Source organism: Somniosus microcephalus, chromosome 31 (genome assembly GCF_052327205.1).
Source record: "Somniosus microcephalus isolate GS21.2 chromosome 31, FLI_Smic_1.0, whole genome shotgun sequence".
NCBI lineage: Eukaryota > Metazoa > Chordata > Chondrichthyes > Squaliformes > Somniosidae > Somniosus > Somniosus microcephalus.
Window position 1 is genome coordinate 19,474,757 of NC_141017.1, and position 25,083 is coordinate 19,499,839.

The window sequence follows — 25,083 nt, forward strand, 5'->3', positions numbered from 1 at the left end:
AGGTTTTAAGCCTGCGCGAGGGAGCTGGACCGGTTCTTGACTGGGGCGGAGATCGCATCATGTAGATTGTAAGGGGGCTAAATTCGGTTGATATTATAATATATTATATAATATAGTATTATAATAGGATCTTCCTTGAGAGCTTTGGTATGCACCTAGTTGACCACAAAGTGCGAACACGTGCGCTGGAATTTTGCCGGCGCTCAAAGGGCGTGTTCGGAGGCGGGACCGCTGTCAAAATCACAAATATTGACAGCGGGTCAGTTTCCTGCTGTCAACCTGCCTCCGTGTCAGTTTCACAAGTGTCGGGTCTGTCATTCCTGAACAGACCCCACACCAAGCGGCAGGTCAGCCAATTCTGATACTTCATTATTATATTATGTTATTGCCTCCAAATGTGCAAATCAACTAGCGGGTGGTGATGTGGGAGGGGTGTTAATTCTAACCCTAACTCTAACCCTAGTGTCCAGTCATGAAGCACCAGCCATCATGATGTGGGGCAGGCTTGATGGAGCAGCTGGTCCTTTTCTGCCTGTCAATTCTGCATGTTCATATGCAAGACAGTTTTCCAGTTCTTGGGTGAAGGGTGGCTCTTTGGCCTATGCAATTCTGAAGGAGCTCTGGCCCACTTTAACTGTTGCCATGGCAACACTTGCCTTAACATGGGCAATCTTTCTCATCTCTCTGTTTGATTACTGCCACTGTTGGCCGTGCTTCTCTGAACATGGCTGCGGATTGTAGGGAAAACCAACGATTGAGTGAGGCGTGGAGTTGTAGATGCCTGAGGTTGGGATGAATGAGTTAGAGTGGGAGATGGTGCAAGAGTCTTGCGTTTAAAGAAGAAAGAATTTGCATTTATATAGCGCCTTTCATGACCTCAGGATATCACAAAGCGCTTTACAGCCAAGGAAATGCTTTTGAAGTGTGGAACCTCAGACATCTAGCACACCTACTGTGTCAGCCATGGCTCAGTGGGTAGCACTCTCACTTCTGAGTCAGAAGGTTGTTGGGTCAAGTCCCCACTCCATCAGACTTGAGCACATAAATCCACTGACACTCCAGCGATGTACTGAGGGAGTGCTGCACTTCAGGAGGCGCTGCCTTTCGGATGCGATCTTAAACTGAGACCCCCTCTCCCCTCAAGTGGATGTAAAAGATCCCACAGCACTATTTCGAGGAAGAGCAGGGGAGCTTTAACATAAGAAACAGGAGCAGGAATAGGCCACTTGGCCCCTCGAGCCTGCTCCGCCATTCAATAAGATCATGGCTGATCTTGGGCTCAAAGCCACTTCCCCGCCCGCTCCCCATAACCCTTCACTCCCGCATCTTGCAAAAATCTGTCTATCTCCACCTTAAATGTATTTAATGACCCAGCCTCCACGGCTCTCTGGGGCAGAGAATTCCACAGATTTACGACCCTCTGAGAGAAGAAATTCCTCCTCATCTCAGTTCTAAAAGGGCGACACTTTATTCTGAAACTATGCCCCCAAGTTCTAGATTCCCCCACGAGGGGAAACATCCTCTCTGCATCTACCTTGTCAAGCCCCTTCAGTATCTTATATGTTTCAATAAGATCACCTCTCATTCTTCCAAATTCCAATGGGCATAGGCCCAACCTGCTCAACCTTTCCTCAGAAGACAACCACCTCCTCTCAGGAATCAACCTAGTGAATTGTCTCTGAACTTTTCCTCTGTGTCCTGGGCCAATATTTATCCCTCAACAAACATCACTGAAACAGATGATAGAAACATAGAAACATAGAAGATAGGAGCAGGAGTAGGCCATTCGGCCCCTCGAGCCTGCTCCTCCATTCAATGCGATCATGGCTGATCATCCAAATTCAGTACCCTGTCCCTGCTTTCTCCCCATAGCCCTTGATCCCTTTAGCTTTAAGAAATATATCCAACTCCTTCTTGAATATATTTAATGAATTGGCCTCCACCGCCTTCTGTGGTAGAGAGCTCCACAGGTTCACCACTCTCTCGGTGAAGAAATTCCTCCTCATTTCTGTCCTAAATGGCCTACCCTTTATCCTTAGACTGAGTCCCCTGGTTCTGGACTCCCCGACCATCGGGAACATCCTTCCTGCATCTAGTCTGTCCAGTCCTGTCAGAATTTTATAAGTTTCAATGAGATCACCTCTCATTCTTCTAAACTCCAGCAAGTACAAGTCCAATCGACCCAATCTCTCCTCATACGTCATTCCTGCCATCCCAGGTATCAGCCTGGTGAATCTTCGCTGAACTCCTTCCATGGCAAGAACATCCTTCCTCAGATAAGGCGACCAAAACTGCACACAATACTCAAGATGTGGTCTCACCAAGGCCCTGTACAACTACAGCAAGACATCCTTGTTCCTGTACTCAAACCCTCTCGCTACGAAGGCTAACATACCATTTGCCTTCTTAACCGCCTGCTGCACCTGCATGCTTACCTTCAGCGACTGGTGCACAAGGACACCCAGGTCTCGTTGCACTTCCCCTTCTCCCAATCTATTGCCAGTCAGATAATAATCTGCCTTCCTGTTTTTGCCACCAAAGTGGATAACCTCACATTTATCCACGTTATATTGCATCTGCCATGTTTCTGCCCAAACACCCAACATGTCCAAATCATCCTGGAGTTTCTCGACATCCTCCTCACAGCACACATGCCCACCCAGCTTTGTGTCGTCTGCAAATTTGGAGATATTACATCTAGTTCCCTTGTCCAGATCATTTATATATATTGTGAATAGCTGGGGTCCAAGGACCGATCCCTGCGGTATCCCACTAGACACTGCCTGCCATTCGGAAAAAAACCTGTTTATTCCAACTCTTTGCTTTCTGTCTGCCAACCAGTTCTCTATCCAAGTCAACAATACCTTGCCCCTATCCGATGTGCCTTAACTTTACACGCTAATCTCTTAAGCAGGACCTTATCGAAGGCCTTCTGAAAGTCCAGATACACCACATCCACTGGTTCTCCCTTATCTATTTTACAAGTTACATCCTCAAAAAATTCCAGTAGATTAGTCAAGCACGATTTACCTTTTGTGAATCCATGTTGACTTTGTCCGATCCTGTCACTGTTTTCCAAGTGCTCTGCTATTACATCTTTTATAATGGACTCTAGCATTTTCCCCACTACCGATGTCAGGCTTACCGGTCTGTAATTCCCCGTTTTCTCTCTACCACCTTCTTTGAATAGTGGGGTAACATTAGCTACCCTCCAATCCATGGGTACTGTTCCAGATTCAATCGAATGTTGGAAGATGATAGGCAATGCATCTATTATTTCTAGGGCCACTTCCTCAAGTACCCTTGGATGTAGATTATCAGGCCCTGGGGATTTATCGGCCTTCAGTCCCATCAATTTCCCTAACACCATTTCCCTACAAATACTGATTTCTTTCAGTTCCTCCCTTTCATCAGACCCTATGTTCCCCGGCATCTCTGGGAGGTTATTTGTGTCCTCCTTTGTGAAGACAGAACCAAAATATATATTAGTTGGTCTGCCATTTCTTTGTTCCCCATTATAAATTCCCCTGATTCTGACTGCAAGGGACCTACGCTTGACTTCACCAATCTTTTTCTCTTCACATATCTATAAAAGCTTTTACAGTCAGTTTTTATGTTCCCTGAAAGCTTACTCTCATATTCTATTTTCCCCTTCTTAATTAATCCCTTTGTCCTCCTTTGTTGAATCCTAAACTGCTCCCAATCCTCAGGATTATTGTTTTTCTGGCCAATTTATATGTCCTCTCCTTGGATCTTATGCTATCCCTAATTTCCCTTGTTAGCCACGGTTGAGTCACCTTTTTTGTTTTATTTTTATGCCAAACTGAGATGAACAAATTCTGTAGTTCATCCATGCGGTCTTTGAATGTTTGCCATTGCCTATCCACCGTCAACCCTTTGAGTGATATTCCCCAATCAATCCTACCCAACTCGCGCCTCAGACCATCGTAGTTTCCTTTATTTAAATTTAGGACCCTAGTCTCTGAGTCAACTACTTCATTCTCCATCTTAATGAAGAATTCGATCATATTATGATCGCTCCGACCCAAGGGGCCTCGTACAACAAGATTGCTAATTAATCCTTTCTCATTACACAATACCCAGTCTAAGATGGCCTGATCTCTGGTTGGTTCCCCGACATATTGGTCCAGGAAACCATCCTGTAAACACTCCAGGAATTCCTCCTCCACAGTATTGTTACTAATTTGATTAGCCCAATCTATATGTAGATTAAAGTCACCCATGATGACTACTGTGCCCTTATTGCACGCTTCTTTAATTTCCCTTTTAATGCCATCCCCAACCTCCGCCTTACTGTTTGGAGGTCTATATACCACTCCCACTAACGTTTTCTGCCCCTTGATATTTCTCAATTCTACCCATACAGATTCCACATCATCAGAGCTAATATCCTTCCTTACAATTGTGTTAATCCCTTCTTTAACCAGTAATGCTACCCCACCTCCCTTTCCTTTTTGCCTATCTTTCCTGAATATCGAATACCCCTGGATGTTGAGTTCCCAGCCTTGACCATCCTTGAGCCACATTTCCGTAATCCCAACCAAATCATATTCGTTTACCTCTATTTGCGCAGCCAATTCATCCACCTTATTACGAATGCTCCTCGCATTAAGACACAAAGCCTTCAGGCTTGTTTTTTTAACGCTCTTAGACCTATTAGAATTATTATTTACTGTGGCCATATTTGATTTAAACCGTTGATTTCTCTGACTGCCACTTTTGTTTTTCTCCTTCCTATCTTTTGCTTTTATCCTTGTTTCCCTTTCCTCTGTCTCCCTGCTGAGGTTCCCAACCCCCTGCCATTTTAGTTTAAACCCTCCCCCAGAGCACTAGCAAACATTCCCCCTAGGACATCAGTTCCAGCCCTGCCCAGGTGCAAACCGTCCGGTTTGAATTTGTCCCACCTCCCCCAGAACCGGTTCCAATGTCCCAGGAACTTGAATCCCTCCCCGTTGCACCATTCCTCTAGCCACGTATTCATCTGAAATATCCTTCTATTTCTACTCTGACTAGCACGAGGCACTGGTAGCAATCCTGAGATTACTACCTTTGAGGTCCTATTTTTTAATTTACCTCCTAACTCCCTATATTCAGCTTTTAGGACCTCATCCCAGCTTTTACCTATATCATTGGTACCTATATGCACCACGACAACTGGTTGTTCACCCTCCCCTTCCAAGATGTTCTGCAGCCGCTCTGAGACATCCTTGACCCTTGCACCAGGGAGGCAACACACCATCCTGGAGTCTCGTTTGCGGCTGCAGAAACGCCTATCTATTCCCCTTACAATAGAATCCCCTATTACTATAGCTCTACCCCTCTTTTTCCACCCGCCCTGTGCAGCAGAGCCACCCCTGGTGCCAGGAAGTTGGCTGCTGCTGCTTTCCTCTGATAAGCCATCCCCCCCAACAGTACTCAAAGTGGTGTAGCTGTTTGAGAGGGGGATGTCCACAGGGGACCCCTGCACTACCTGCCTGTACTTAGTACTCTGCCTGTTGGTCACCCCTTCCCTTTCTGCCTGTCCAATCTCTACCTGCGGTGTGTCCAACTCCAAAAACGTGCTATTCACGACGTCCCGAGCATCGCGAATGCTCCAGTATGCATCCAATTGCAGCTCCAGCGCCGCAATGCGGTTTGTCAGTAGCTGCAGCTGGATGCACTTCCTGCACACGTAGTTGTTAGGGACATAGGAAGTGTCCCTGAGTTCCCACATATCGCAGGAGGAGCATACCATGTGGCCGGGCTGTCTTGACATGACTTACCCTTTAATTAATTGAAATTAAATTAAATCAATCAATCCCACTAATTACACTACAGTTAAATGGTTTACCAACAGTGCCCATTACACCAGAGAGACCTCAATAACTACAACCCACAGAGTTAAGTTTAAAAAGAGAGAAATACTCACCAACCAATCACTTACCTGCTTTCTGGTGACGTCACACTTCAATTACTTTTTACTTCTCTCCCTCCCTCTGAGCTCGGAGACTGGAGACTGGTATGCCTCACCTGAACTCTGGCGCCCTTTTTAAACCGCCGCTCAGCCTCGTCCCTCGCAGGTCCGCACCGCCGCTGCCGCCTCCGCTACTGCTTGTGGAGCTTGCTGTGCGCAAACTGGGTGCTGTGTTTCCTACATTACAAAAGTGACTACGCTTCAAAAGTATTTCATTGGGTGTAAAGTGCTTTGGGATGTTACAAAAGGCACTATATAAGTTCTTTCTTTCTTCATTCATTAGTTGTGCAGTATTTTGTGATGTACTGAGGATGTGAAAGGCGATATATAAATGCAAGCTGTATTCTTTTAAAGTTCCAGAGACAAACCCAATGACAACACAAAACGTGTTGGACGCCAAGAGAATAGAAAATTAATGTCATTCTTAAAACATTGTTTTGCTCTTTCACTAGTACAAGAATGAAAATGTGAAATGCGTCTACTGGGAGAGTGCAGCGAGTGCCTGGTCTGCTCGTGGCTGCAAGGTGAATACGTTCAACACGACACACACCGTATGCAGTTGTTCACATCTGTCGAGCTTCGCTGTGCTCATGGCCCTGCACGACATAAAGGTACAGTCCACGCGGGAAGAGAGCGAAATTGTTGGGGAGTGGGGGGAGGTGGGGCGGCGGTGGGGTGAGGGGAGAGCAATCAACGAGCTTTAATTGGAAAGGGAATACTGTTACTTGTCCCATAGAAATTAGTCTGGGGCAGTGGAATACTCTCCACTTGCCTGGATGAGTGCAGCTCCAACAACACTCAAGAGGCTCAACACTGTCCAGGCCAAAGCAGCCCGCTTGATTGGCACCCCATCCACCACCTTAAACATTCACTGCCTCCACCACCGGCGCACCGTGGCTGCAGTGTGCACCATCTACAAGATGCACTGCAGCAACTCACCAAGGCTTCTTCGGCAGCACCTCCCAAACCCACAACCTCTACCACCTAGAAGGACAAGGGCAGCAGGTGCAAGGGAACACCACCACCTCCAAGTTCCCCTCCAAGTCACACACCATCCTGACATGGACGTATATCGCCGTTCCTTCATCGTCGCTGGGTCAAAATCCTGGAACTCCCTGCCTAACAGCACTGTGGGAGTACCATCACCACACGGACTGCAGCGGTTCAAGAAGGCGGCTAACCACCACCTTCTCAAGGGCAAATAGGGATGGGCAATAAACACTGGCCTCGCCAGCGACGTCCACACCCCGTGAATGGAAAAAAAAAATCTGAAAACCGTTTCCAACCGGCCATTGTCCAACAAGATCGGCAATCTCACTCAGAGCAGCCACAGTGTGGTTCAAGTGAAAAATGAAAGGTTTCACACATTGGTGTTGCTGCTCTTCCTGTGGCGGGCCTGGGGCACCTCCTGAGCCAGTGTCGAGGGGTGTTTGCTCTGCATCTAACCATGTTGCGAGAAACACAGCACTTGTTCAAGGTCCCCAACCCTTTACACCCAACGGTGCACGCCCTCTTGTTGCACCCCAATAACAATAACTTGCGTTAATATAGCCCCTTTAACGTCGTAAAAGGTCCCAAGGCGCTTCTCAGGATCGATACTCAAACATAATTTGACATGAAGGACAAGTGACCAAAAGCTTGGTCAAAGGGGTCACTTTTAAAGAGCGACTTAAAGGTGGAGAGGGTTAGGGAGGGAATTGTAGAGCTTAGGGCTGAGGCTACCGAAGGCACGGCCGCCAATGGTGGAGCGATGGAAATCAAGGATGCGCATCTACGCATGTCCCCCCATGTCACTCCAGCGCACTACAATACTGACACTCTTACCCACCCTTCTACCTGCTAATGGTTTGGTCCAAGCAACAACAACTTGTATTTATATAGCGCCTTTAACGTAGTAAAACGTCCCAAGGCGCTTCACAGGAGCGATTATCTGACAAAATTTGACCCCGAGCCACTTAAGGAGAAATGAGGGCAGATGACCAAAAACTTGCTCTATGAGGTCGGTTTTAAGGAGCATCTTAAAAGGAGGAATGCGAGGCGGAGAGATTTGGGGAGGGAATCCAGAGCTTAGGGCCCAGGCAGCTGAAGGCGCGGCCGCCGATGTTGGAATGATTAAAATTGGGAGATGAGCAAGAGGCCAGAATTGGAGGAGCGCAGAGATCTCGGCAGGGGGGTGGGGGTTGTGGGGCTGGAGGAGATTACAGAGGGATTTGAAAACAAGGATGAGAATTTTAAAATTGAGGCTTTGCTTAACCGAGAAGCCAATGTTGGTCAGCGAGCACAGGGCTGATGGGTGAACGGGACTTGGTGCGAATTAGGACAGCCTCTCCTTCTCTAATTCATTCAGTTCCAGGAATTTACACCTCTTTATCGCCCTCAGATTTCCCTTCCCCATACAACACACTCAGGCATTTAAAGCCAACGTTGGCGTCATCGAGTCGCTGCTTCCTGATTGGCCTTTCCGCTCGTACTCACTGCAAGCTTGGTGTCGTCCTGCGGCACGGGGGTTTAGGCCTTCACTTTGGTCTGTCAATGGTTTTTAAAAGTGCCCTTTTCTTTCTCCTCAGGAGAGTGACAGTTACAACCTAGCTGTGATCACTACAGTCGGCATCATTTTGTCACTGGTGTGCCTCTTCGTTTCGATCCTCACTTTCATCCTGTGCCGTGCAATTAAAAGCATAAGGACTACTATTCACACCCACCTCTGCCTGAGCCTGTTCTTGGCAGAGTTGCTCTTCCTCGTTGGAATAACCAGGACTGAAAACAAGGTAAGAGAATTCTCCGCCCCACTCCCACTCTGATCTCTCCGACCTCGGCCTCTTACACCGTTCCAATGAAGCTCAGCGTAAGCTCGAGGAACAGCACCTCATCTTTCGATTAGGCACTTTACAGCCTTCAGGACTCAACACAGAGTTCAACAATTTCAGACTGTAACCCCTGCCCCCATTTTTAAGGCTGTTGATGATTCCACCATCCCCATTTGCAACATTTAATCTCCCCTGCCTCCAACCTTAGCACAGAATGTTCCTTCAGTTCCTCCCCTCCCCACTTTCCCTGCCTCTGCACCTGCTTATAACCTGTCACATCTCTAACTTTTTCCAGTTCTGACAAAGGGTCATCGACCTGAAACGTTAACTCTGTTTCTCTCTCTGTGGATGCTGCCTGGCCTGCTGGGTGTTTCCAGCATTTTCTGTTGTTATTTCAGATTTCCAGCATCCGCAGTATTTTGCTATTGTATAAGAGAATGTAAATGCTAGCCAGTTCTGGTTAGACCCTAACTGAAGCACTGATAGGCTCTAACCAGAACTGGGACATCTCTGTTTACATAGAAGCTACAACATGGACACAGGCCATTTGGCCCAACCAGTCCGTAAGGATGACCCCGAGCTTCCGGTCGCCTGTCACTTTAATTCTCCGCTTCACTCCCATTCAGACCTCTCTGTCCTCAGCCTCTTACACTGTTCCAATGAAGCTCAACGTAAGCTCGAGGAACAGCACCTCATCTTCCGATTAGGCACTTTACAGCCTTCCGGACTCAACATCGAGTTCAACAATTTCAGACCATGACCTCGGCCCCTATTTTTTTTTTCTCTCTCTCTCACATGGCAGCTGTCGATCATTCTGCCATTTACACTTCATCTCGAGCCATCTTTTGTTTCTTAGCTTGTCCCGTTACCATCTCCTTTTGCCTCGCACCATCATCCCTTTCGTCTCTTAACCTCTCCTGCCTTCCATCCTATCACAGACCTTCCATTTTGTTCTTTCCTCCCCTCCCCCCTTGCCCTGCCCCCGCACTTGCTTAAAAACCTGTTCCATCTCCAAATTTTTCCAGTTCTGACGAAGGGTCATCGACCTGAAACGTTAACTCTGTTTCTCTCTCTACAGAGGCTGCCTGACCTGCTGAGTATTTCCAGCATTTTCTGTTTTTATTTCAGTCCATGTCGGCGTTTACCCTCCCCACGAGCAAATAGCTCTAATCACATTTGCTGACTCTCTTCATACCCTTTTCCTTCATCCGCCTGTCCAATCTAAACCTGAATGGTGACGTCGTTTCTGCCTCAACTACTAACCCTAGGAGTGAACTTTCCAGCATTGGATGGTGCGATCAGGAGCAGGATGCCATGTCCAGATTGTCCCCATTCCCTGGCGAAGGGACAATGATCCTGATCGCAAGACCTTTCCTCGCCCTACGTCCCCGTTTTTGCTCTTGGGCGTGCTGGTCAGGTTCACTTCACGTCGGGATTGGGTTGCAGCTGACCCCCCCCCTGCCCTGCAACATGCTCGCGAGGTTAACAAGCTTGCTGTTCTTTGCGTGTCCCCTTTCCAGACCAGTTGCGCCGTCGTCGCCGGATTCCTGCACTACCTGTTCCTGGCGTGCTTTGCTTGGATGCTCCTGGAAGGCGTCCAGCTGTACTTCATGGTGGTGAAGGTCTTCAATGCAAAGAGCCTTCGACCGAAGTACATGTACATGTTTGGCTACGGGTTTCCACTGATTGTGGTTGGGATTTCGGCGGCCGCGCATTCCCAGGGCTATGGAAAGGACAACTAGTAAGTATGGAAAATGTGCGCCTTTCTTGAACTGAACAGCCCTTTTAATTCAGCGCGTCGGAACTCTAGTTGAGCTTGTATATGAGAAAGGATTGTCCTTCGGTGTTCTCCACTTTTACCTCATGACGTTGTTGCTTAGGAACAGGAGCATTCCATTCAGCCCCCTTGGGCCTGTTCTGCCATTCAATTAGATCGTGGCTGATCCGAACCTTCTCTCCATCCTCCCGCCTTGTCTCCATATCTTGTCAAGAACGAGCGGTCAGGGGGTCTAGAACGAGGGGTCACAGTCTCAGGACTCAGGGTAGGACTGATATTTAGGACTGAGATGAGGAGAAATTTCTTCACTCAGAGGGTGGTGAACCTGTGGAATTCTCTACCACAGAAGGCTGTGGAGGCCAAGTCACTGAATATATTTAAGAAGGAGATAGATAGATTTCTAGACACATCAAGGGGTATGGGGAGAGAGCGGGAATATGGTATTGAGATAGAGGATCAGCCATGATCATATTGAATGGCGGAGCAGGCTCGAAGGGCCGAATGGCCTACTCCTGCTCCTACTTTTCTATGTTTTATACCCTTGGCTAGAAAAATCTATTGATCTTAGATTTTAAATGATTAATTGAGCTCGCATCTGCTGCTCTTTGTGGGAGAGGGTTCCACACTTCTACCACCCTTTGAGCGAAGAAGTGTTTCCTAATTTCTCTCCTGAATGGCCTGGCTCTGATTTTAAGGTTATGTCCCCTTGTCCTCGACTCCCCCACCAGCGGAAAAAGTTTCTCTCTCTCTCCCCTATCAATTCCTTTCAAAATCCTAAAAACCTCAATCAAATCACCCATTAACCTTCTATATTCCAGGGAATACAAGCCTAGTTTATGTAATCTCTCCTCATAGGCTAACTCTTGGAGCCCTGGTAACATTCTGGTGAATCTGCGCTGCACTCCTTCCGAGGCCAATATATCCTTTCTAAGGTGTGGTGTCCAGAACTGTACACAGCGCGCCCGATGTGGTCTAACCAGAGCTTTGTATAGCTGCAGCAAATCTTCCTCCCCTTTATATGCTAGCCCGCTAGATATAAAGGCTAACACTCCATTAGCCTGTTTGATTCTTTTTTTGTACCTGACTACACCATTTTAGTGATCTGTGTACATCGGAGGGCTCAGATTTAAGGTGATTGGCAAAAGAACCAGAGGCGACATGAGGAAAAACTTTTTCACACAACGAGTGGTTAGGATTTGGAACGCGCTGCCTGATAGGGCGGTGGATACAGATTCAATAGTAGCCTTCAAAAGGGAATTGGATAAATACATGCAGGAGAAAATAATTGCAGGGATGTGGGGAAAGAGCGGGGGAGTGGGACTAACTGGATTGCTCTTCGAAAGAGCCGGCGCAGACTCGATGGGCCGAATGGCCTCCTGGGTTGTACTATTCTATGATTCTATGGATCCCTAAACCGCTTTGGATTCTTGCTGGCTGTTGCCTTTTACCTCGCTCAAGTGCTGTTGTGGCCCTCCTTCATGTGTGCCTCGACAGTGGCTCGGTCGGCTATTCACCCATGGAGGGCAGCACAGCCGGGCCCAACTAGCTCCTCAAGCGACCTCCACACACGAGCTCTTTCTAGCTGGAGGGGGGAGGGGGCATGGAGGGGGAGGAGTCATTGAGTAATGATCAGGAGAGAGAACTCTGGCTGAATTTTTAGAACCCCCTCGCCAGCCCAGGGACACAGAGCAATTGTAAGGTCCCTGCTCCTGATTGCTATCCGATGGCCCACAGTGGGAAAATAGGGTGAGGACCGAATTGAGCTGGGCAGTGATGCACCCCTTGGACGAATAGCAAGTTGGCACTTACTTTCCAGGCTCACAGAAGAGGGATAGCCATTTGAGTAGAGCTACTGGGAACAGCATCAATAGAACAGGTGGAGAGAAAACTGTGTCTGTATGTGGTGGGGAAGCGGTGGGGGGGGAGAATGTTAAAATAAAACACTGTGAATCTGGAAACCAATAAATTCTTTTCCTTCTTCTCTAGTTGTTGGCTGGATCTGCAATCAGGATTTATCTGGGCTTTCCTGGTTCCAGTCTGTATAATTATTCTGGTAAGTTTAGTTAAAAGTTAAAGCATGAAAGCGCAAAGACTGTCTGTCTGTATTTGTGGTTCTTCTCAATGCCCCTAATTCCAACACCCGCTACCTCTACCACCTAGAAGGACAAGGGCAGCAGGCACATGGGAACACCACCAGCTCCAAATTCCCCTCCAAGTCACACACCATCCTGACTTGGAAGTATATCGGCCGTTCCTTCATCGTCGCTGGGTCAAAATCCTGGAACTCCCTCCCTGACAGCGCTGTGGGAGCACCATCACCGCACGGACTGCAGCGGTTCAAGAAGGCGGCTCGCCGCCACCTTCTCAAGGGCGATTAGGGATGGGCAATAAATGCTGAGCCTTGCCAGCGACGCCCACATCCCACAGAATGAATTAAAAAGCAATCACAATGTGCTGAGCAGCTTCGCTTCTGCTTCACATAAAGAAACGCCACCCGTGGGAAATTTGGGGGCGATTTTTCGATTGCCGCCCCACTCCATTCACACTGGAAACCCGGGACGGTAAGCAGTTGAAAATCGAAGCGGGAATGTTTGGCTCATTGGCCTCCCGATGGCCCACCCGCGTTGATGTTCCAGCGGCCTCAGAACAGACGGTATTTAAGACAGGGTCCGATGCCGGTTGTCGGACTCCCAGTGCTCTTTTCAATGACCAATGGGATCAGGCGCTGTGTGGACTAACCAACGGTCCTCAAAGGGGCTGCCTGACGCCTCGCCATTTTGGTGTTATTGAGGAGGTGGGCGTTTGTGTCATTGCGTTATGTATGCCTGTACTCCCATGAGAAATGGTTTACTAAATCACTGTCTCCTCCTCCAATGAAGTATGAAAAAAGAATGGATATTACAATGCGGGGTGGGAGGGGAGGCATTAGGATGGATTAAGATGGGCCGAATGGCCTTCCTCACCCATAATTATCTTGTGATTTGCTGGTAGCAGTTCCACGGTGCTGGCAACTCTCAGGCACCTCAAACAAGTGGGCCATTTTTCATATGTAAACAAGTTTGAAAGATAATTTACATGGAGCCTCACTTGATCCTCTCCGCACCTATTGTTGACACTCCGTAGGGGTCCCCCCAGAGAGTATCAGGGGCAGCAGGTTTCCCCGCCTAGCCCATGGACAATGAGTTGTGGTGTAATGCTCCCACTCGCTCCCAAGCTGAGATGGGCTAACTCAGCAGGTTGTTGAATCTCAGAATGTAGCCCAATTTGGGAAGGCCACAATCACTGTCCATCCCTCGTTACCCTGAGAAGCAACTACAGGTGTTTTAAAATTCTCATCCTTGTTTTCAAATCCCTCCATGGCCTCGCCCCTCCCTATCTCTATAATCTCCTCCAGCCCCACAGCCCCCCGAGATATCTGCGCTCTTCTATTTCTGGCCTCCTGAGCATTCCTGATTTTAATCGCTCCACCGTTGGCGGCTGTGCCTTCAGCTGCCAAGGCCGTAAGCTCTGGAATTCCCTCCCTAAACCTCTCCACCTCTCTACCTCTCTTTCCTCCTTTTAAGACGCTCCTTAAAACCTACCTCCTTTGACCAAGCTTTTGCTCACCTACCCCAATATCTCCTTATGTGGCTTGGTGTAAAATTTTGTTTGATAATCGCTCCTGTGAAGCACCTTGGGATGTTTTACTATGTTAAAGGCGCTATATAAATACACATTGTTGTTGTTAAGATTCAACCATGTAGAACTGTGTCATGTGTAGGTTCTCTGAAGGACACTGGTGAACATTGGGGGAAAAATTGAGTCGCGCCCACTTTGGGGCGAAAAAATTAGCGCCCCCGCGGCCGATTTTCCCAGGTAGCGCCCTGAGAGGGAGGAGGGGCGCTACTGGAAGCTGGGCCACCAGGGATCAGGAGTGCTGGCAAACGAGCCCGGCACTCAAGAGGGGTGCCGGGCTCACGGAGCGCAGCCGGCCCCCCCCGCGAGGGGGCTTCACGGGGGGTGGGGACAGCAACAGGGGCAGGTGCTGGCAGGCGGCCAGCAACAAAAATGGCCACCTGGCGCCCCCACCTTTTAACTAGCGCCGCCCTGGCCGCAGGTAGGGCCCCCCCATACCCCGTCGAACATAGCATCCGGCGGCGCGACCGAAGATCGAGGCCGGGGCACCGCGCACGCCAATGACATCATCGCCGGCGGCACGGCGCCACAGGGTGCTAACGGTTACCGCCGCCACTAACATCCTGCTGAATTTCACGGGGTGCGTTGGCGGCGCCCCGCCCGGGCGCGAGTTGCTTTGCGCCCCGTTACCACCCTCTTCGGGCACTAACGGGAGGCACAAAGCAACTGAATTTTCCCCCCATTGTCTTTTCATGGCCATTCCTTGTTGCAAGCCCATTAATGATCAATTTTATTAAATTCAACTTCCCGTTGTGCCATGGTTGAGATTTAAAATGACCTCCTCGTCTCTGGGTTGCTAGTCCATGACTGTAACCACTACACTACCGTACCCTTAATCTAAAAGCTCCTCATGAAGGCAATGCCTCATTAAAGCATTTGATAAGATCTTCAAATAGAACAAATTAGAACAAGGCCAGGTGTAGCCATTCTCCAGTGAGAGACGCAAGTCCATGAAAGCGCTGACCGACAAAGCAATGTACTGTATTAAAGTAAACCAGTACAGGAAACTCTTTTTTATCCGGCACCAACGGGACCGGCGTGGTGCCGGTTTATCAAAAAGTCCGGATTACAGAGAGGTATAGTAAACGGTACGAGAGCCCCGTACACGGCCACAGATCCAGGCTTCCCTGTTGCATAGCAACAGGTGCAGGAACCCCGGTTACACGGCTACAGATCCAGGAACGGCCGCTAATATGAAGTAAAACTTACCACAACCTACTCCTACATTTTGCCGGTCAACAGAGATTTCCAGTTATTTAGGTGGCGGTAAATCGAGAGTTTCCTGTACCTAGCTTAAAATAGTGTTCTTTTCTTTACCCTGGCAGGTCAATGCAGGTTTCTTCATTGTTACTGTGTGGAAGCTCGTCAATAAGTTTTCAAGCCTTAATCCTGATATGGACCAGTTGAAGAAAGTGAGGTGAGGAGATCTGATGCATGGAATGATACCTTACGTCCGTTAACGCAGGGAGTCTAGGCTAGTGTCTTTATATTGATCCATACCTCAGGGGACCGCGCTTGAAAGTTTAAATCCCTGCTCTCATTAATTCCTCATAAACTAGGGTGACCGTGCGTCCCCGTTTTCCAAGGACAGTCCCTGTGTCCCCGGGCAAAACAATGTCCCCGGAAGAGTCCTCGGTTCAGGAAACTCGTCCCCGAATGCACACGGGTTCAAAGCAGGAGCCACGTGACCCCGAGCTGCCCTGTGGTTGATCGGTAAAGTGGGCGGGGCTGTGCGGCGGGCCGGAGCCCGATTGGTGGGCGGTGACCCAGACAGGCCAGGAAGTGAACAACCAGTAGAAGGGCTGGGCTCACCGGGGGGACGTTAATTTATGCGGAGATCGCGCTCTGTGGCCGCAGAACGCGCGCTCCGCCCCCAACCCCACCACCACCCCCCCCCAACCCCGCACCCCCATCCCTCACCGAATCCCCGGATAGTCCTGTGAAATTCGGTTGAAGGGAAATCGGCCCCGGAGCCAAACTGCCCCGAGTACGGAGGCCGCTGGTAAACGGGACTAATGAGCGGGGTGGCTGGAGCCGGGCCCGCGGGCGTCCCGGGAGCCGGATCAGAGCCCGCTGCGCCGCCTCAGACGGTGTGGGTGAGTGTCGGGTTGAGAGGAGGAGGAGGAGCCGGTGACTGCCACTGGCAGATGCTGTGGACGGCTGCCCCGTTATTCAGGCGGAAAATTCTGCCGCTGGTTTTTTTGCAGATTCACTTTGCATCGGAATAACAAAAAATTTGCCTCGCTGTGTTGCTCAACCTGTATTTTCAGTCCTGGCCACTTCGCTGTGCTCCCACCCTGTGTGTCCCCGGATTTGGTTCAGGAAATATGGCCACCCTATCATAAACTTCCATAGAAACATAGAAGATAGGAGCAGGAGTAGGCCATTCGGCCCCTCGAGTCTGCTCCGCCATTCAATGAGATCATGGCTGATCATCCAAACTCAGTACCCTGTCCCTGCCTTCTCCCCATATCCCTTGATCCCTTTAGCCTTAAGAAATATATCCAACTCCTTCTTGAATATATTTAATGAATTGGCCTCTACTGCCTTCTGTGGTAGAGAATTCCACAGGATCACCACTCTCTGGGTGAAGAAATTCCTCCTCATCTCAGTCCTAAATGGCCTACCCCTTCCAATTGCTGAGACGAACAGATCTTGCTGTTCTGACTTAGGATTCATCCACCAATGAGAGAACAGTGCTGAGAACAGCCCTTCCCAAACCTCCAGGCCTATCAAACTCAAACTGGGCAAACCAGCAACTCAGATCTAAGTACATAAGTACTGAGCTGGCCTGGGCTTCGAAGGCCTGATTACCAGGGCTCAGGGAGAACGGTTGACCCTAGGGTCATCGGTGAGACAAGCCGCCTTTAAACAAATAATGGCATATGTAAAATTAGGAATGTGAATTAATATATTTATTCTTCCATAATGGCATCCAATTATATTTTGGATTATAATGGATCATTTTCCGCCACCTCCAGCATGATCCCACCACAAAACGCATCTTCCCCTCACCTCCCCTTTCAGTATTCCGAAGGGGCCGCTCTCTCCGCGACACCCTGGTCCACTTCTCAATAACCCCCAACAGCCCTTCCGCTTTGCCCGGCACCTTCCCGTGCAAGCGCAGGAGATGCAACACCTGCCCTTTCACCTCCTCCCTACCCACTGTCCAGAGCCCCAAACACCCCTTCCAGGTGAAACAGCGATTTACTTGTACTTCTTGCAATCTAGTATACTGTATTCGCTGCTCACGATGCGGTCTCCTCTACAGTGGGGAGACCAAATGCAGATTGGGCGACCACTTTGCAGAACACCTCCATTCAGTCCGTAAGGGTGACCCCGAGTTTCTGGTCGCCTGTCACTTTAATTCTCCGCTCCACTCCCACTCTGACCTCTCTGTCCTCGGCCTCTTACACTGTTCCAACGAAGCTCAACGTAAGCTCGAGGAACAGCACCTCATCTTTCGATTAGGCACTTTACAGCCTTCTGGACTCGACATTGAGTTCAACAATTTCAGACTCTAACCCCTGCCCCCATTTTTCAGGCTGTTGATGATTCTGCCATCCCCATTTACAACATTTAGGGGGGAAAATTGGGTGAGTAGCGCCACCTATTAGCGCCTAAAGAGGCAGTCAGTGGCTGTAGCGCCACTGGCTGCGCCTCCCGCGATATTCAGCAGGGGCGCTAATGGTGGCGTTAGCCATTTGCGCTGCGCTGCCACCGATGACGTCATCGGTGTGCGCAGCGCCCCATTCGCGCCCCGTTCGCGATATTTGGTAGCGAACGGCGCAGTTGTGCCGTTCGCTACCCGCGCCTGGTTCACGGGGCCTTGCTGTGCCGGCAGCGGCGCAAGTTAAGGTGGAGGTGCGAGGCGGCCGCCTGCCAGCACCTCCGTCCCCGGCCTCCTGACCGCCCCCCCCGCCCGCGGCATTGTCGGCTGTTTCCCGAGAGCCCGGCACTTCTCCTTGGTGCCTGGCTCGTTTGCCGGCACTCGCGAGCGGGGATCGCGCTGTTGCAGGCCCCTCCCCCTTAACAATGGGAGGAAGGCCTGCAGTACCGCAGCGTGCCGTGCCGCAGCGTGTGGCTCTGCGGCACGTTGTGCTGCGATATTCAGTTTCAGCGCCCCAAGAGGGACGCGGAGCGCCTCGAGCCTCGCCCCGTCTCCCTCTAGGGGCAATGAAACTGAATATCTGACGATCGCTAAAGCCTCGAACGCTGCGCTAAGTCCTGCGCTCAGGCGACTTTGGTGCCACTTTGGCGCCCCAACCCAATTTCTAGGCCTTAATCACTCCTGCCTCCGATCCTGGCACAGACTATTACTTCAATTCCTTCCTCCCCCCGCCCCCGCTTTCCCTGCCTCCGCAACTGCTTATAACCTGTTACATCACTAACCTTTTCAAGTTCTGATGAAGGGTCCCAGACCTGAAACGTTAACTCTGTTTCTCTCTCCACGGATGCTGCCTGGCCTGCTGAGTGCTTCCAGCATTTTCTGTTGTTATTTTATATTTTGGCTTACTCTGGTTTCAACCCTGGTGTTACAAACTATCATCCATCATTGCATTTTACAATTTAAAGTGGACCACTAAAATTCCTCAGTTTTAGTTCGGGGAAGGTAATGATAATATTCTCTTTTTTTAATATATTCTCTGGATTTGTGGGCGTCGCTGGCAAGGCCAGCATTTAGTGCCCGTTCCTAATTGCCCCTCGAGAAGGTGGTGGTGAGCCGCCTTCTTGAACCGCTGCAGTCCGTGTGGTGAAGGTGCTCCCACAGTGCTGTTAGGGAGGGAGTTCCAGGATTTTGACCCAGCGACGGTGAAGAATAATAAAACAAATTCCACTGAATAAGATCCCAGTTCCTCCAGGCGAGCTTATATTGTGTTGTTGATGTGTGAGCTGCAGTGGGAGTGGAACACAGCAAACAGATTCTTTACATTCGGTGCCCTCATTGTCATAAGAACACAAGAAACAGGAGCAGGAGTCGGCCATTCGGCCCCTCGAGCCTGCTCCGCCATTCGGCCCCTCGAGCCTGCTCCGCCATTCGGCCCCTCGAGCCTGCTCCGCCATTCGGCCCCTCGAGCCTGCTCCGCCATTCGGCCCCTCGAGCCTGCTCCGCCATTCGGCCCCTCGAGCCTGCTCCGCCATTCGGCCCCTCGAGCCTGCTCCGCCATTCGGCCCCTCGAGCCTGCTCCGCCATTCGGCCCCTCGAGCCTGCTCCGCCATTCGGCCCCTCGAGCCTGCTCCGCCATTCGGCCCCTCGAGCCTGCTCCGCCATTCGGCCCCTCGAGCCTGCTCCGCCATTCGGCCCCTCGAGCCTGCTCCGCCATTCGGCCCCTCGAGCCTGCTCCGCCATTTGGCCCCTCGAGCCTGCTCCACCATTCAATAAGATCATGGCTGATCTGATCTTGGCCTCAACTCCACTTCCCTGCCCGCTCCCCATAGCCCTCGACTCCCCTGTAGCGCAAGTATCCGTCAATCTCCACCTTGAATATATTCAGTGACTCCGCCTCCACAGCTCTCTGGGGTAGAGAATCCCAAAGATTCACGACCCTCTGAGAGAAGAAATTCCTCCTCATCTCCGTCTTAAATGGGCGACCCCTTATTCTGAAACTATGCCCCCTAGTTCTAGATTCCCCCACTAGGAGAAACATCCTCTCAGCATCTACCCTGTCGAGCCCCCTCAGAATCTTATATGTTTCGATAAGATCCCCTCTCATTCTTCTAAACTCCAATGAGTATAGGCCCAACCTGCTCAACCTTTCCTCATAAGACAACCCCTTTCATCTCAGGAATCAACCTCGTGAACCATATCTCATGTTTTTTTCCCTCAGGGCCTTCACCTTCACTGCCATCGCCCAGCTCTGCCTCCTGGGATGTACGTGGATACTTGGCATGATGCACTTCCAGGATGGGACCGTTTTGATGTCCTATATCTTCACTATCGTCAATAGCGTGCAGGGGGCGTTCATCTTTATCCTGCACTGTCTCTTTAACAAGCAGGTAAGAGTCCGAACTCATTGGCAGGACGAGTCACTCCTCTTGGGGTCACACTCTCAACGCAACTTCACTTTCTAAAATGTCAAACTACAGGACAAAAATTCTTTGCACCTGTTGAACACCCGGGGTGCAGTGAAGAGGAAATGGGGATGCAGGCATGTTCCGGCTGCCCTCCCCCCCGCCACCCCAGCTATACTGCCCCGGGACCTCCCGTAATGGCCGTTAGTGGGCTGTGCCTGTAGTGGGCGCTGTCAGCCTGTTGACGAGGCGGGAGAAGGTGATCACTGTCCCCCGCCGCTCGTTGACATGGGGCGCCCAAACAGAAGATGTGCCCAAACAGAAGATGTGCCCATAATACCTACTGGTGGAGCTAGCTTGTGCCAAGAGCCTCCTGGCATTGGGGAGGTCTGGAAGCACCTTGAAGATCAGAGCCACAGGTTTCCTGAAGGTAATTGTAGTATTTTCCCTCCCGCCCCGCCCCCTCGTTGCCCCCCCCCCACCTCCCCCCCCCCCCCCCCCACACAGAAATCTTCAGGCCTCGGGGTTGCCTGTTTGCCGCACTCGATTCCACCCCAAGGCCCTACTGTAGGAGAGGGGGAGGGGTAGGCCTGCATCAAGAGAAAGTCCAGGCTGTGCAAATAGCCCGGGCCAGGACAACTGGGTGCTTTCTTCCCCTCACTGGAGCAGTGCAAGTGCACCTCCGGCCTGCCGCGCCCGTCAGAAGCTCAGCGGGGGCCCTGAGAGGAATGTGAGCCCCAATATTTTTTTTAATGGAGCTTGGAAGTCGACTAGGGTGGATTTGGAGAGGATGTTTCCTCTTGTGGGAGAATCTAGAACTAGGGCTCACTGTTTAAAAATAAGGGGTCGTCCATTTAAGACAGAGATGAGGAGAAATTTTTTCTCACAGAGGGTGGTGAGTCTTTGGGACTCTCTTCCTCAGAGGGCAGTGGAAGCAGAGTCTTTGAATATTTTTAAGGCAGAGGTAGATAGATTCTTGATAAGCAAGGGGGTGAAAGGTTATCGGGGGTAAGTGGGAATGTGGAGTAATCGGATCAGCCATGATCTCACTGAATGGCGGAGCCGGCTCGAGGGGCCGAGTGGCCTACTCCTGCTCCTAATTCGTATATCAGTATGTCAGGCCTCCAGCCAGCGGGTATCGCCCCCCTCCCCCACAACGTTCTCTCCTCTCCATACCATGCACGAATGTCAGCTCTGCGTGTCTGAGCCTACAGCGGGAGTGTTGGTAGGCTATTCCACAAGGGTAGGCAGCACCATAGCCGACCACAACATCCATATACCTGCACATCTCAGCAAGGGTCTGGAGATACCGGTGAGGGATATGTACGCAGGCTGATTTTAACCCTCACTGTCCCAGAGATATTAAGTTCAATTGCAGGAACCCCCCATTGCCAGATGAAGTCTGCAACCTCAATGCAGAAGAGAGATTGGAGCCGAGACCTTCATAAGAACATAAGAAACAGGAGCAGGAGTCGGCCATTCGGCCCCTCGAGCCTGCTCCGCCATTCAATGAGATCATGGCTGATCTGATCTTGGCCTCAACTCCACTTCCCTGCCCACTCCCCGTAACCCTTGACTCTCCTGTAGCTCAAATATCTGTCTATCTCCACCTTAAATATATTCAATGACTCCGCCTCCACAGCTCTCTGGGGAAGAGAATTCCAAAGATTCACGACCCTCAGAGAAGAAATTCCTCCTCATCTCTGTCTTAAATGGGCGACCCCTTATCCTGAAACTATGCCCCCGAGTTCTAGATTCCCCCACAAGGGGAAACATCCTCTCAGCATCTACCCTGTCGAGCCCCCTCAGAATCTTATATGTTTCAATAAGATCACCTCTCATTCTTCTAAACTCCAATGAGTATAGGCCCAACCTGCTCAACCTTTCGTCATAAGATAACCCCTTCATCACAGGAATCAACCTCATGAACCTTCTCTGCACTGCCTCCAATGCCAGTATATCCTTCCTTAAATATGGAGACCCAAACTGTACACAGTACTCCAGGCTGTGTGGCCTAGTACCCCACTGCACCGTTCGTGCGGTCCTTTTACTCGCCGCACTACAGCTGGGATAGAAACATAGAAACTAGGAGCAGGAGTAGGCCATTCGGCCCTTCGAGCCTGCTCCGCCATTCAACGAGATCATGGCTGATCATCCAAACCCTAGCACCCGGTCCCTACACCGACAGCCATCCCACCCAAGCCCTATCCCCGTAACCCCACATATTTAATTCCCCCTAACACTAAGGGCCAATTTTTTTTATTTTTTTATCATGGCCAATCAACCTAACCCGCACATCTTTGGACTGTGGGAGGAAACCGGAGCACCCGGAAGAAACCCACGCAAACACGGGGAGAATGTGCAAACTCCACACAGACAGTCACCCGAGGCCGGATTTGAACCCGGGTCCCTGGCGCTGTGAGGCAACAGTGCTAACCACTATGCCACCGTGCTGCCATCTTCCATCAGGATAACCCATCTTCCTCATAGCGATCCCATGTCTTCACGGTTTAGCAAGGAAAGGAGAGTGAGCAGCCAAGAGCCCGGCTCCGTCACCAGCCCTCACCCAGGTGGCAGTGGCAAGAGGGTTCAGTGACACTCGGGGCTGTAGGCGCGCTGAGGCCCACGGCGGGCCCCAGCGCTATGGTCGGTGTAGATAAAGCCACACAAACTCCGTAACCCCTCTTGTCTTGCAGGTGAGGGACGAATATGCCAAGGTCTTCTTCAGAGTTTGTCACTTGAAGAAAGCCTCGAAGTACTCAGAGTTTTCAAGCTCTTCTACCCAGGTACGTACGTGGTCAGATCAGGCACTGTGCCAGTCAGAGAGGAGGCCGCCAATGGCCGCAGGAACATTACTTCAACCAGGCAGCACTCCTCAGTGTATTGGATGGTACCTTGTGGTGTCAGCCATGGCCCAGTGTCAGAAGGTTGTGGGATCAACTCCCACTCCAGAGATTTGAGTGCAAAAATCTAGGCCGACACGCCCAGTGCAGTACTGAGGGAGTGCCGCACTGTCAGAGGTGACGTCTTTCAGATGAGACTTAAATCCAAGGCACCGTCTGTCCTCTCAGGTGGACATAAAAGATCCCATGACACTAATCGAAGAAGAACAGGGGTGTTCTTCCCAGTATCCTGCCCAATAAGAAATAGGAGTTGACCCTTTGAGCCTACTCCGCCATTCAGTAAGATCATGGCTGACCTTCTACCTCATCTCCGCTTTCCCGCCCCAATATTTATCCTTCAACCAGCATCATTAAAAAACTGATTACCTGGGCATTAGCAGATTACTATTCGTGGGATCTTGCTGTGTGTAAATTGGCTGCTACATTGTCTGGTGCAACAGTGACTCAGCTGTGGCTCAGTGGGTTGCACACTTGCCTCTGAGTCAGAAGGTTGTGGGTTCAAGTCCCACTCCAGGAACTTGAGTGCATAAAGCTAGGCTGACACTCTAGTGGAGTGCTGCACTGCCGTAGATGCCGTCTTTCGGATGAGATGCTAAACCATAGGCCCCGTCTGCTCTCTCAGGTGGATGTAAAAGATCCCATGGCTCTATTTTGAAGAAGAGCAGGAGCGTTCTACCCGGTGTCCTGGCCAATATTTATCCCTCAATCCAACATAACAAAAACAGATTACTGTATCACATTGCTGTTTGTGGGACCTTGCTTGTGTGTGAATTGGCTGCCGCGTTTCCTACATTACAACAGTGACTCCACTTCAAAAGTACTCCATTGGCTGTAAAGGGCGTTGAGATGTCTGGTGGTCGTGAAAGGTGCTATAGAAATGTAATTCTTTCTTTCTTCAGGAGAGCAAGTCGGCCAAGAAATTGAGTTATGATAAAAATTGCTCAACCATTTCAAACAACTGATGGGTTTTTTTTCTGCTTTCCCTCAGGGACTGAAAAACACGCACGAGACAGGGATGTGAATGATTGCGCAGCTGCCTGGAGAGATGCTTGAACTTGTGCAATACGAGAGAGAGAGAGAGAGAGAGACGGCATCGCACTGACTCACTCTGCTTGGGATTGAAACCGGCCTCTCTACCGGCACTTTGCCCCATTCCTGTCGCCCCGGATTTTCCGCCGTCTCTCTCTGTGTAAATGCGGTACGAGCTTCGGAAGGAAGGAAAAAAAAAACATTTCGCCATCTCCAACCTGGGATGTTCTAACCCACTCGGGCGGTTTCTAGCTCACTGCTTCTAAATGAGCATGTCTGTCATGTGAACTCGTGTGATTCTAAGATTTGGACATGACTGTACAATAACACACAGTAACGCCAGAGTGGGGACTGGATGGTGCAGTTGGTTACACGGTCCTTTCACCTGAAGGACTCAGGTTCTATCCACCCTTTGCCATTCTCTGTTGTCTTAAAGGTCCCACGTGAATTGAGTTTGAGTATTCTCAATCTAGTTTCCATTAGGCACTGATTGGACACAGGATGATTGCCCCACTAAGTGTTCCTTTTGAGGGTGGGCATTAGACATGTTGGGACAGAGTGATGGGAACGTTACAGAGTGATGGGAACGTTACAGAGTGAAGGGAACGTTACAGAGTGATGGGAACGTTACAGAGTGAAGGGAACGTTACAGGGTGAAGGGAACGTTACAGAGTGAAGGGGACGTTACAGAGTAATGGGAACGTTACAGAGTGAAGGGAACGTTACAGAGTGAAGGGAACGTTACAGAGTGATGGGAACGTTACAGAGTGAAGGGAACGTTACAGAGTGAAGGGAACGTTACAGAGTGAAGGGAACGTTACACAGTAATGGGAACGTTACAGAGTGATGGGAACGTTACAGAGTGATGGGAACGTTACAGAGTGATGGGAACGTTACAGAGTGAAG

At 50.2% G+C, this 25,083-nt stretch overlaps 1 protein-coding gene across 5 annotated transcripts in view; it reads left to right on the forward strand.

Annotated features, from left to right (window-relative positions):
- The window catches only part of LOC147097605 (adhesion G protein-coupled receptor E3-like), an 84,596-nt gene extending 59,967 nt beyond the window's left edge, over positions 1–24,629 (forward strand). For all 5 annotated transcript variants that reach the window (XM_085971571.1, XM_085971573.1, XM_085971572.1 and 2 more), the window contains 8 exons: positions 6,427–6,585; positions 8,542–8,742; positions 10,302–10,522; positions 12,545–12,611; positions 15,559–15,650; positions 20,062–20,230; positions 22,942–23,031; positions 24,137–24,629. In XM_085971571.1, coding sequence (XP_085827697.1) covers positions 6,427–6,585; positions 8,542–8,742; positions 10,302–10,522; positions 12,545–12,611; positions 15,559–15,650; positions 20,062–20,230; positions 22,942–23,031; positions 24,137–24,169 — 1,032 coding nt within the window. In that variant the 3' untranslated portion in view covers positions 24,170–24,629. The remainder of the gene's footprint in view (positions 1–6,426; positions 6,586–8,541; positions 8,743–10,301; positions 10,523–12,544; positions 12,612–15,558; positions 15,651–20,061; positions 20,231–22,941; positions 23,032–24,136) is intronic.
- The last annotated feature ends 454 nt before the right edge of the window (positions 24,630–25,083 follow it).